This window comes from Callorhinchus milii, unplaced genomic scaffold (assembly GCF_018977255.1).
Source record: "Callorhinchus milii isolate IMCB2004 unplaced genomic scaffold, IMCB_Cmil_1.0 Scaffold3, whole genome shotgun sequence".
In the NCBI taxonomy this organism is placed as follows: Eukaryota; Metazoa; Chordata; class Chondrichthyes; order Chimaeriformes; family Callorhinchidae; genus Callorhinchus; species Callorhinchus milii.
In genome coordinates, this window is record NW_024704744.1 from 70,848,215 (window position 1) to 70,861,340 (window position 13,126).

A 13,126-nucleotide genomic window follows, 5' to 3' on the forward strand; every position below is an offset into this window, starting at 1 on the left:
AGAATGTTATGCATGTGCAGTGATAGTTGTGTGGGACTGAACTGATTTCTTTCTGATGTGATTTGATCAACAGTAACAAAGGCATGGAGCACCTGTACAGTATGAAGTGTAAGAACATTGTTCCACTCTATGACTTGCTGCTGGAGATGCTGGATGCCCACAGAATGCATACGCCAGTGGACAAGATGCAGTCTGATGGAAATACTCCAAACCCGATGAATAGAGGCATGACATCCTCCTCCTCTTCATTATCACTAAAGAAGACTGAAGTGAGTTTTGAAATGTCCATATAGGTAATTGCTCCTGTGGCCCACAGATTTACAAAAATCCCAACAGAAAACTACCTACAATCACTTGTATGCAAAGCAAACCCACTACAGAAAGTTCACATCACTAAGCTTCATCATCTCACAGGTTAAATCAATGGTAATTAACAATGGTACTCAGGAGGTCATGCATTAATACATTTTATGTACCCTACTGACTACGAATTGTGGTTGTTATTGGTGAAGGAGACATGCAAAGTTATTGAGGGGTATTGTTTTAAATACTCCTTAAGAATTTACCATGAATTATTTGATTCTTGAGGATCGACACTGGATAAGAGAATGGCCCAGATAACACCATACTTTGAAAATGCAGGATTAATACAAGAGGATCTATATGTTTGTCTTTGAAGACAGGTCACCCTCTGCACATAATCACCCCATTCCCATGCCCTGTATTAGACCCTACCTTGTCACTGCCTACAATACTTTTCTCTTATCATCATTGATGATAAGAAAGTGCACCAGTGCAGTCTGGCAAGGACTGGGGTGACCGGGGAGCGGATTTTGGAGTGGGTGAGAATGTGGGCATTAGAGTTTTGAATGATCTGGATTTTATGGATGGCAGAGGAGGGGAGGCCGGTGAGGAGGGCGTTACAATAGTCCAGCCGAGAGGTGACAAAGGCATGGCTTCTGTCTTGTCAACGTTCAGCTGAAGGAAATTTGCATTCATCCTGCTCCTGAGATCTGACAGGCAGGCTGACAGAACATCAGCGGACTGGGAGTCGCAAAGAAAGGTGGAAAAATGGAATTGGGTGTCGTCCGTGTACATGTAGAAATGTACCCCATGTCTGCGGATGACATCCCCAAGAGGGAGCATGTAGATCAGAAAGAGGAGGGGGCCAAGGATGGATCCTTGGGGTACCCCGCAGGTAACCGGGTGAGAGTGAGAGGAGAAGCCGTTTGTGCAGATGTACTGCTGACGGTTTGTGAGGTAGGACTCGAACCAGGCGAGTGCAATCCCACTGAGGTGGATGGCGGAGGAAAGGTGGTGGAGGAGGATGGCGTGATCGATTGTGTCAAACGCCACAAAGAGGTCCAGGAGGACAAAGAGGCAGAGGGAGCCCTGGTCACAGATAAAGAGGATGTCGTTTGTAACTTTCTCTGTACTGTGGGCAGGGCGGAAAGTGGACTGGAGGGGTTCGAATGGGAGTGGGAGGAGAGGTGTGCACGAAGTTGACTGGCAACATCGCGTTCTAGGACTTTGTGAAGAAGAGCAGGTTAGAAATGGGGCGTTAGTGGCTGGGGTTTGAGGGATCTCGGGAAGGTTTTTTGAGGAGGGGGGAGATGACAGCAGTTTTGAGGGGGGAGAGGGACTGGTTGATAATGTCAGCCAGTAGTGGGCAGAGGAGGAGGAGCTGGGTGACCAGCAAGTTGGTGGGGAGGGGGTCGAGGCAGCAGGTGGTGGGTTTCATGGAGGTGATGGTTGGTGAGAGGGAGGAGGGAGAGATGGGAAGGAAGAAATGTAGGATGAGGGTCGTGGTAGGAGCAGATGACGGGGAGAGTGAAGGGGACAGTGAGGGCGTGGTGGTGGGTGACAAGGGGCAGGTGGATGAGGCTGCCTGGCGGATGTTGTGTATTTTAGATGAAAAGAAGTCCATGACCTCTTCGCACTTTGCATTTGATGTGAAGATTGAGGAGGCCTGAGGTGGGGGCACGGAGGAGGTAGTGGGTGGTGGAAAAAAGGATTTTAGGGCTGTGTTTAGCCTCCAAGATGATGTTGGAGTAGAAGGGCGTTTTTGTGCATGTCAAGGAACGGCGGTAGCTGTGCAGATGATCGAGCCACAGTTGGCAGTGAACTGTCAGGCCAGTTTTCCGCCATCTGCATTCGAGCAGATGGGTTTGGGTTTTTAGGTGGCGGAGATGGTTGTTGTACCAGGGGAATCGGGTGGGTTTGGAGATGGTCCCTGATTTCAGAGGGACGAGGGAGTTGAAGGTGGAAGAGAGGCGATCATGGAGCAGCTGGACTGCTTCAGGGTCTCCGTGGGTGGAAGGCCAGAGGGATAGGATGTTTGATGATGCGAGGGCCTTTGTGAGTGTCTCAGGGGACATTTGTCTTTTCCAAGGGTGGTAGAGGATGGTTGAGGGCTTGGTGGAGGAGAGAGGGATGTGAGAGGAGAAGGAGATGAGGAAGTGGTCCGAGATGGCCTTGTCCACTATGCTGAGGTCGGAAATGTCAAGGCCGTGGGTGATAATGAGGTCAAAGGCATGACCACAGTTGTGGGTTGGTGAATTTATATGAAGGGTGAGGTTTAGGGAGGAGAGGAGGGCAGTAAAGTCGGCAGAAGTAGTGCAAGGGGAGTTTAGGTGGAAGTTGAAATCGCCCATTATGAGTAGGCGCTCGGAGCAGAGGGACAGGGAAGAGAGGGGAGTAGAGATAGAAGGAGCAGGGGGGCTTAGGAGGGCAATAGACAAGGAGGATTTTCAATGGGAGAGAGGGGTGGAGGAGGGTGAGGTGCTCAAAGGAGGGGAAGCAGCCAGAGGAGTAGGGGGTAAGACCAAGGGAGGCTTTGGAAATTAAGGCCACCCTGCTGCCACCCTGATTTGGATGGGGGGTGTGGTGGAAGGTATAGACTGGAGGGGAAGCTTCCACTAGGGGACGGGTCATTTGGGGAGAGCCAGGTTTCGGTGAGCCCAAGAATGTCAAGGTGCTCGTCCAGGATAAGGTCGTGGATGGTGAGGCTTTATTTGAGAGGGAACGGACGTTTTGGAGGGAAATGCGGATGAGTTTGCTGGACGGAGGGGAGGGAGGAGAGAGTGATGCAGAGAGGATTTTGGGGTGTACAGGAGAGATGGTTGTGGAGAGTGGTGTGAGTGGAGAGTTTGGAAGGGTACGTATGAAGGAAGGGGGAGTTGGGTTTGCCTTAAGGAGGCGGTTTGAGCGGAGGGAGTGAATGATTGGACACGTGGGGTTGCTGCTCTGGGATAGCTAGTGCCGGGAGCCACAATGGGCAAGGAGGAGAATGCCCAGGCTGGAGCAGAGGGAAGTGGTGATGGGGTCGAGGAGAAAGAGAAGGCGGGGAGAGAGGTGGGAGAGAAGGACAGAGGGGGAGTAGTGGATAGAGGTGGATGGGAGGAGAGACATTTAAAGTGGAAGGGGAGGCTCGGGTCGGGCCGGCAGCCAAAACACGCACGCAGAGACTGGGAGCGAGCGATCAGTGGGACGGCATCAGCTGCCTGTCCCAGAGAGGATCGACTTCAAGATCCTTACCCTTGTATTCAAATCCCTCCACTCCTCTGTACCCCCCTACCTCTCTGACCTCCTCTCTCCTCGAAACAGTACCTGTTGCCTTCGTTCCTCCAGGTCTGGCCTTCTCCTCGTCCCCCGAGTCCTCCGCTCCACCCTCGGCGGCCATGCTTTCAGCCACTATGCCCCGAGGCTCTGGAACTCCCTTCCTCACTCCCTTCGCCTCGCTCCTTCTTTTCCTATTTTCAGGCGTGAAGACCTTTCTTTTCAACTGCGCCTTTGGTCACCTTCCTCCCACTCCCCTGGCTCGGCCCCGGGATCCGTTACTGTGAAGGGCTCTGAGACACCGTCCGGCGTTGAGGGCGCTATATAAATCCAAGTTGTTGTTTTTGTTGGTGTAATGTTTAGGCTCCACCTTCTTCAAAGTGCTGGTGATTCTGCTTAGTGTTGTGGCTAAATTTGAATTAGTCCACTATTTATGCCCAGATAATGTTTAAAATCTAACCTGTACAAATAGGCACTTGTTTCCAAAAGTTATAAATATTGTTTTAAAACTCACATCAGCATCCAGGAATTCTACTCTCCTAGAAATCTGAGCTGAAGTCCAAATATCATTTTGAAATGAAATTTGATAGATACTTGAAAAAGAGAAACATTGAACAGTAGGGAGTGAACAGGAGAGTATGATTAGATTAGACAATTCATGAAGAAAAAGATTGATGGGCTGAATGGCCTATTTCCATGCTATATGCTCCTAGGATTCTTTAAACAACAACAGCTTGCATTTATATAGCACCTTTCATGCACAGTAGTGACTCAAAGCATTATAACACAGATTATTCTCCCTACTTTGGCCTGGAAATCTCCTGCAAACTCCAGTTCATGCTACACAGACTTGGTGGGCTGAATGGCCTATTTCTATGCAGTAATATTCTATGATTCTATTGGGATTGATAGCTTCAGGGCTCATCCGAGGCCTTTGTGGTTACATTAGAGTCTTATTCCAACAAAGGTCTTACATTTATATACTGCCCTTCATGTAGGATAATGTCTTAGAATGCTTCACAGCAACCGTGTTGGAAGCTGAAAAGAGAGGAGGGGAGAAGGCAGAGATGATCAAAGGTGCAGGAGACGAAGTAGATTTTTAGGGTTTAAAGGCAGATAGAGAGGGGGCTAGAAAGAAGGGTAGAGGGAGAGAGTTCCAAAAAATGGGTGCAGTGTTCAGCTTCCTATGGTTCTGAAGATAAATTTAATTCAACTCCTAGGAAGAGAAGAAAAATAAGAGAAGTTTGACTGGAGATTAAGTTTTCCTTGTTATTTCCATTCAGTTATGAAGAAAGCTGCCTTCTATGCTAGTGCTTTGGAGGGCATCTCTTTCGATTTAGTGTTGTACATGCAAACTGAGGAGGAGATCAATATATGAGAGCATTCAAAGGAATGACTCCTGTTCTTTTCATTTGTAATCTGGCAGCAGAGACAAAAAATGCCTCATGGTTATGACAATTGACTGAAAATGTTTTCGATCAGAAAATTCTTAAAATTCGGAATTCAAAAGTTGGAAACTAGTTTTCCATAGTTCTAAAATTAAATTGACAATAACAACAACAACTTACATCTGTTTAGCACCTTTCACGTCAGGAGGATGTCCCAAAGTGCTGGACAGTCAGGGATTTGGATACAATTAACTATATTTTTGATGATGCAGCTAAATGGTGACAAACAAATTTCAAATATTTTGACAGGAGGTGTTAAAGTGTTTAATTTGATACAAAGGCAATGTGAAATGGGGAGATTAAATAATGAAGAAACTGCAAATTTATTGACATTTAAAATCTTTCCATTATTATTATTTCGGAGTCCTATAGCTCAGTGGTTAGAGCACTCGCTTTGCAAGTGAGAGACCTGAGTTCAATTCCAGGCAGAGGGCGAAACCTTGAGCAAGTTTCCTTACTCCACACACCTAATAATAATCCCTCCAAAAAAAAAAAAACAATAATAAATTGGTCATTTTCAATCTACGACTGTTTGTGGGACATTGCTGTGCGCAATTGGCTGCCGCGTTCGCCCACAAATATACAGTCAATTCACTTTACAGTGTCTTCTGTGAAGCGCTTTGGGACGTCCTCCCGACGTGAAAAGCGCTATATCAAATGCAAGGATTATTATTATTATTATTATTATTATTATTATTATCATTACACCAAGTGCATCTTGGTATTCAAATGCATTTTCTATGATTTTGTTTGCTTAAAGCCTTTTCTCTCTGTGGTGTGGTGGCTCAACACTTGTAATACCAAAGTAGAACTAGCTGTTGGGTAAATGTCATTTCTGCCCCAACGTTTAGATGAAACATGGTTATGAATATATTTGCCTGATTTTGATTTTTTGAAAAAAATTTAGACAGTATCAACGTACATTATTATTTTGTTTTTTGATACAAATAACTGATTTTCATAATATCACCAGAGATGTAAAAGTACAGTCAATCCATTTTACAATATATTCTATGAAGTGCTTTGAGATGTCTCAATGACGTAATAAAGCGCAATATCAAATGCAAGAATTATTATTAATATCTCCTGGGTGGATGTCTTTGCACTCGTCAATGTCGACCTTTTGACCCAGAAGTCAACCTTCTTTATTGTGATATAAAATATGTGAAAGAAAAGGTGATGTTTAACAAGAGAAATTCATTTTCTTGATTTGCAAAAAGAATTGGAAAAATGATATAATAACAATAATCCTTGCATTTGATATAGCGCTTTTCACTTTTTGTTTGAGAATATCCAATAATGTATGAGTCAAAATATATCTTTAAAAAAATGTTAGTAGAATCAATTGTACCACTTGAAATCATTGGTACTTATTCTCTCAGCAATGTTATTTTAGAGTAAAATGTTGGGAATAGGATCTGCTGAAATGGAAGGCAGAAGTTCCAGGCAAGCATAGAACACCTTACAATTGAAATCACGCTGTTAAAAGAAACCAGATAATTATATTGAAAAGATTAGCATTTATTTATACATCAGAAAAGATCTATAATCCTTCAATTATATTAAAGTTGCTTGGCAATCTGTAGAAAGTAACATATGAATCCTGGATTTGAGTCGTTTCAGGTTCATTATGATGTGTTGCAAGTTATAAAGGCCTATTCTGAGATTAAAATGTCTGTCCATCGGAAATTGAAAGTATGTCTAGTACATTTATTTCAATTTGTGTCACTCTTACTTGGATTATTGAGAGTAGGTTATCTGGCTGGGGAGCATAAAGGAAATAGGCAATCATGACCACAACTAAGAACAAGTCTTTACTACTAACAGTGGATTATGAATCAGTAATCTTTTACATAATTATAATTTAGGTTACAAAAAAGATTTGGTTGAAAAAGGCCCTTTGGCCAATTTCACAAGATCACAAGAGAAATTTTGGATGAAGAAGGCCTTTTGTCCCATTTGATCTCATCCTTCCAGAATACCCACCCTACTATTCTCCTCCAATACAGCATGAAGCTGTTTCTTAAATGAGTCTAGCGTATTGGCCTCAACCACCTTCCTGGTAACCTGTTCCAGTTGTTAATTACCCACTGTAAATACATACTTCCTGGTGCCTGTCCTGACATTGCCCTTTTCAGCCCAAAGCCTGTTTCCTATTGTCTTGCCATCTTCTGTATATCTGAAGGTATTGTTCTAGCTTTACTTTCTCAATCCAATTTAAAATCTTATATACCTCTAAAAGTCCCAGCCGAGAGATCTCTTTTCAAGGTTGATAAGCCTATCTTATCTGATGATTGCTAATAGCCCTTCAACACTGAAGATCACCCTTGTTGCTCTTTATACTCCAGGTGCTGCCTGAGCAGAATACTGTAATAATAATAATAATAATAATCCTTGCATTTGATATAGCGCTTTTCACGTCGGGAGGACGTCCCAAAGCGCTTCACAGAACACACTGTAAAGTGAATTGACTGTATATTTGTGGGGGAACGCGGCAGCCAATTGCGCACAGCAATGTCCCACAAACAGTCGTGGATTGAAAATGACCAATTTATTATTGTTTTTGGTTTTTGGAGGGATTATTATTAAGCGTGTGGAGTAAGGAAACTTGCCCAAGGTTTCGCCCTGCCTGGAATTGAACTCAGGTCTCTAGCTTGCAAAGCGAGTGCTCAACCACTGAGCTACAGGACTCCACATGGAAATTTCCCTGTGGTTGGAATAAAATGTGTACACCTTCAGCATGAAATCTGGGGATCTGAACTCAACTCATTTGAAAATGTAGCCCAGCATTCTGTTTGCCGTGTTTATTGTTGACTCACCCGGTTTTTGACCTAGTGAACGATGAATCAACTGCTGGGCTAAACCCCTTCTCCCAGCAACTGATGGCAGTGGGGGATTTAGTGTCCTGAGGCTAGGGAGGGGAGAATTAACTAAAGGTGCTGTTCCTGCTCATTATCCAACAAGCGACATGAGTGTTTCATGGAGGCAGTTTCGAGATTCACCAGCATAGTTTACACGGGTCATTACAATGCTGACATTCACTGTGTAATGTAAGCTTGTATCCCACACCTCAGGCCTGATTCGTCCGAGCAGGAGACAGAGGAGGGGTGGAAATTGGAGGCAAATACTGAGTTTTAAACAGTGTGATCTTAATATAAGAGATATTCAGATCACATTATTTAATCTCTTCCAGCATTATAGTTTACTCCCAGCGTGGATAAGAACCCTGAAATGTAAAAGTCACTTATCCATCAAGTCCACTTCTTGCTCAGACCATGCAAAACCTACCCTATAGCAGACTCTATTTTCTGGGGGGAAAGTTCTACACAAACACTTCCTTCCTGATCTCTTTAATTGAGCATATCCAGACTATTTCCCGATTCTCACATCTCCAATTTATAACGCTGACCTCTTTCGATTTACAGACATTGTTTCTCCCGGATCCAGGGATACAGAAACCATTGTTTTCCATGGAGTAGGCATTCATGCCAGTCTACATCTATCCTTATGTGTGTTCTTAAGTCGATGTCTTATCCTCCAGCTTGGTGTTCCCAGTCAGCTATTTGAAGCCATTTGATATGTCCTCCCAACATAGAAGATTCAATGGTTCATGTCTTCTTTGATGCTGGATAATCTCCTCATATTCTTTCCCTGCTCATATAACTTGGTATCAGCACGACATACCTTACAATAATCGCTTTTCAATCGTACATGAATAATGTGAAGACCAGGAATGCACAACAGACCTTGTGGAATTTCTCAGTCACTGTTCCCCAAACATTACCAAGTTCAACTTGTTTGTTCAACCTGTTCGGTGCCAGTGAAACAAATTTGTGCCCCTTTTCAGTTCCTCATAATGAATACAAACGTATGCTGTGGTACATAGGACATACCTTTACTGACATCGGAACACAATTGGTGCTTTTTCGTTGGTAATAGCTGCTGTGAATTGATGTCATTGGGGCAAGAAAACATTTGCTATAATGAAAATCTTAATGAAATGCTTCTGACGAACCTCTCTGTTGGTTAACACAATGAACTGTTGTAGGTTGCAGTGAAGCACAGCATATGCAAGTATGAAACTTGCATATGTTGCTGAAAGGCAACTCATGCTGTTCCGGTGTTGTGGACGTCTTGCCCAGGTTTGAAAGCAGCCTTTCCCCGAGGGTGTAATTCTGCTGGCACAGAAGTTGTACGTTCAGCTGACCGATTACACTCTGTGCTGTTATTTTATTGCTATTTAAAGGTGACACTTGATTCGTTGGCTGCTAACACCTGCTGTTGCAAAAATACTACTGTGCAAATGTTTTGAAAATTCCTTTGAAATGGCACAACAAAAAAATGTGCAGCCCAACAAAAAGAATGAGTGTAGCATATTAAAAAAAACTGTAGATGGCAAAGAACGCGTGCAGCATTCACAACTTTCAGTCTCATATTGTGCTGTTTTCAGTTCTGCATTTACTGTAATTTGATTGTAATAACTCAATGTGTTGGTCTGAGTAGAATGGTCAGTTTCCTGGTCACAAAGATCAAATTGATCAGTCCCAAGTACTGGGGATGAGACTTGTTCTACTTTAGGCCATGTAAATGTACTTGCCTCGTTCTTGATTGTGTACTTTATCTTCGTAAGGCTATGACAATAGCCCAAGAACATTTGGCATGTTTTGTAAAGGGAAATGCATACACATTTGTAAATTTGTTATTGGTTAGTTATTCAAAACTGCAAGGGATAATGCAAAGCAAAGTATTTCTCAAACTGAAATTACTGACGCTCAATAGTATGTAACTTCAGAAGGCATTAGTATGATATGGACTATTGCCATTGTATAGCTCATCTAAACAGACAAGTGAATGTATTTTTATAGGTTTATTTGTCAGCAATTCACTTTTGTTCATATACAAGCTATTGATGCATTAAATATTTGCTGTTAGTGCTCTTAAACATATTTTTGTCAGATTCCTTGCCTATAGTTCTCAAATCATTTTTAAACCTTGTAAATTAAATTGAGGAGACAGCTCAGTTACTCAAATGTTGCCCATTCTTAGATTTTACAAAGCTTGCAATTTGTACATAGCTTTGCATCTTACTAGATAAGCTTACTGATCACTGCATATAGTCACAAAATATTATTAAAATGCAATCCAATTGCTTGATAGGGAAGATTACAGAAAATGGTGTTTTGTTAGATGATTATTTTTTAAAAGGCAGCTGATAATGTTTTTATTGTAACAGAGTTGTCCAGATAAGAAATGCTCAGCCCGCTGTGCTGTTTGAAGCAGAAATGAAGCAAGTGAGGACAGGACAGTGGATCTACAGAGTTGAAACTGGATCAAATCCTCAGCCACAAAAGTTGAATCTGTTATTTTTTTATAAGTTCACAATGTTAGAATCAACCAGCTACCACAACCTTTACTGTGAGGCTTCAGGTTAAGCGGATCTGCCTGATAATGGCTGGTTGGATGATCTTAAATTCTGTGAAAAGTAGTATGTGATTTGTATGAAAAGTGATATTACGGCAAAAATGAACACAGTTGAAACCAAAGAAATGTAAATGTGCGTTAGTGAGTTGCAGTTATTCTACTGTGCCATAAAAGCTGTTTCTCTTGAATGTTTTTCCTTTAACAAAATATTTATATTATCTAATTGGGACATTTCAAGTAAAATCTTCATTTTATATGTTGGAAATTATATTTTTTGCCAAATGTAATAAATTTCAGTCTGTCCTAATTACCAAATGCAGCAGAGTCCAGTCAGCAAGATTTATTTGGACAACGTCCCTTAATGTTTATAGGCTCGGCTGCCTGAGGGGTGAGCGAACAACCCAATTCTTGGGATTATTCCAAAGTCAAAAACTCCCCATTCCAACCCCACCCCTATCATCCCTCGACAGTCGAGCCTGACCATTGGCACTAAATAATTATTCACTGTAAATTCCAGCTTTAAATGGCTTTTTTTATGTTACACTTATATATGTGATGAAATTCCACCCATGTGAATGTTTGCATGAGAACAAAGTGTAAGAGTGACTAAATGTATTGTGTGAGCAAGGCATTGAGGGTAAAATGTTTTCTTTGATAATAATCTGTAAGAGAAACCATTGTCTGTGATGTTAGTCTTTGTGTTACCCCAACTCAGCTCTGCTAAACTTTCCTCACAGCAATGCACTCTTAAGTTACACTTGCAAAATAAATGTTTTGGCATACTAGATATGCAGAGCAAATTATTTTCAGATTTGTTTTAGGTTTTGGTGCAAAAAAACCGTCAAGGACAGACCCAAAGATTGACAGTTATTAATCAAAGAGAAAATATATATTTTTGGATTTGTTTTAAGCTGATGCACAAAGATTGTGTTGAAAAACAGAGCTCAGTGCTACTGGCATTGAAACACTGTTGAAAACTAGGTCAACAATTTTGACGAATGTCAGGCACTGTGTAAGCTGCAGCTGTCCTAGGTTTACATAAATCAGAAAGTACAAACAATCCAATGATGAATATAAAGAGTTAATTCAATGAAAATTTTGATTACATACTTGTGCTGTATTGTTCACTCAGCATGAAATATGAATGAGAATAATACAAAGGATGACTTTTACAAAATTGTGCCAGTGTTTTTGAGGGTTTGCCATGTGTTAACATGGTTACACCGTGTTTAGTGAGGTTTGCCGTTGAAATTGGATGTAAATATGGGAATTGCATTCTGGCATTGCCCAGATGTAGCAATACATAGTGGAGGAGACAGATGCAGATTGCACACTGATGGAAGCTCGGTCTCGTTCCCACATGCAACACTGGTGTTTCTAGTTTGAGACTCACAAGAGTTAGCCTCACCAAATGCAATTCAAAACAGATCCTTCTGAAAAATGCAAATCTTACGAAGGAGCACATGATTTATCACTTTACTGAGTAAACAAAGTTCTTACGGTTATATATTTACATAATTCATACTAGGCACTACCTTACTGAAATGCTAACTAGATTGACATTAATTGTTTGTACTACCTATTGTAATGCACTACCTATTAAATAATGGTAGCCCTTTTTTCTCAAGAAGGGTTTGGCACTTTGTAGCACCAAAAAGTGTTTTGTAATACTTTTCTTTTTATTCCTTCTTAATACATTATTTCAGCTGACACTGTTCTTTGTAATTTTTTTGTGTGATTTAATTTAGGAAAATCTCATGCATGTGGAATGATTTACCTGCATATTGAATGCGTGAAATAAAGTTGTGACTTAACAAGCTGGTCGCAGTGTTTTATTTTATGTCTAGACAGTTAATAAATCCTCAATGTGATACTGAGGATAGGAACTTAAATATGCAGCAACAAGACGAGGTCATTCAGGATACACTAATGTGATGGAGTCAGCAGCCATCCAAAACCTTTCCTTACGGTGAACAAGGTGATTGCTCCAATGATTAACTTATTCCCGAACAACCACTACTTCTTGCCAATTTCCTTTGCTCTTTTGAAGACACTGACTCATTGCCGAGTCCTTTCTAACTCTGTGTCCATTCTTCAGGACAGTGAGTGGTGGCAAGCTATTTCAGCTGGGTCTGACTCTGCCTTCATCTGGCGTTCACTTATGCACAAACGTTCTTGCTGGGGTAACTGGATAGCGATGATGAGCAAGAAACATGGCCAACTCTTCCCGCCCACGTGGAGTGGCTTCAGCACCTCTAATGCTGCACTAGCTGAGGTAGCATACAATGGGATTCAGACATGCAACTTTCTGAGAAGTAATGCCTAGGTGTCACATCTGCACTTTTACCTACTAGAACATTGGGGGCAGAATATCTCTGAATTTGCTTCAATTTTCCCAATTTTGTTGGTGCACTGTACCAACAATTCCTTTTTAAAATATTACATTTATACAGAACTTTTTACCACGAAATCACCTTTGGCTCATTGATCTCATCCCAGTGTCTCATTGACCTCATCAATCATGCAATGTCCTGTGTGTTTTCCTCTTAGTAAAGAAATATTTTCTGGTTTCTGCCCTGGAATTGTCCTTTGAAACTCTGAAGCTGTCTCATCTTTCTACTACTTTGGAGTTTCTGAATGTATTGTCCTTAGCTTTCTATCTCAAACCCATTTAGAATCTTACTTACCACAATTTAGAA

At 41.7% G+C, this 13,126-nt stretch overlaps 1 protein-coding gene across 4 annotated transcripts in view; it reads left to right on the forward strand.

Annotated features, from left to right (window-relative positions):
• Nucleotides 1–12,241, forward strand: part of esr1 (estrogen receptor 1) — a 117,949-nt gene extending 105,708 nt beyond the window's left edge. For 3 of the 4 annotated variants that reach the window (XM_007894403.2, XM_007894404.2, XM_007894406.2), the window contains 2 exons: nt 74–269; nt 8,432–8,883. In XM_007894403.2, coding sequence (XP_007892594.1) covers nt 74–269; nt 8,432–8,485 — 250 coding nt within the window. In that variant the 3' untranslated portion in view covers nt 8,486–8,883. Of the gene's footprint in view, nt 1–73; nt 270–8,431; nt 8,884–10,239 lie in introns of those variants that run through there. The other variant, XM_007894405.2, reaches the window with a different exon arrangement.
• Nucleotides 12,242–13,126: the final 885 nt, after the last annotated feature.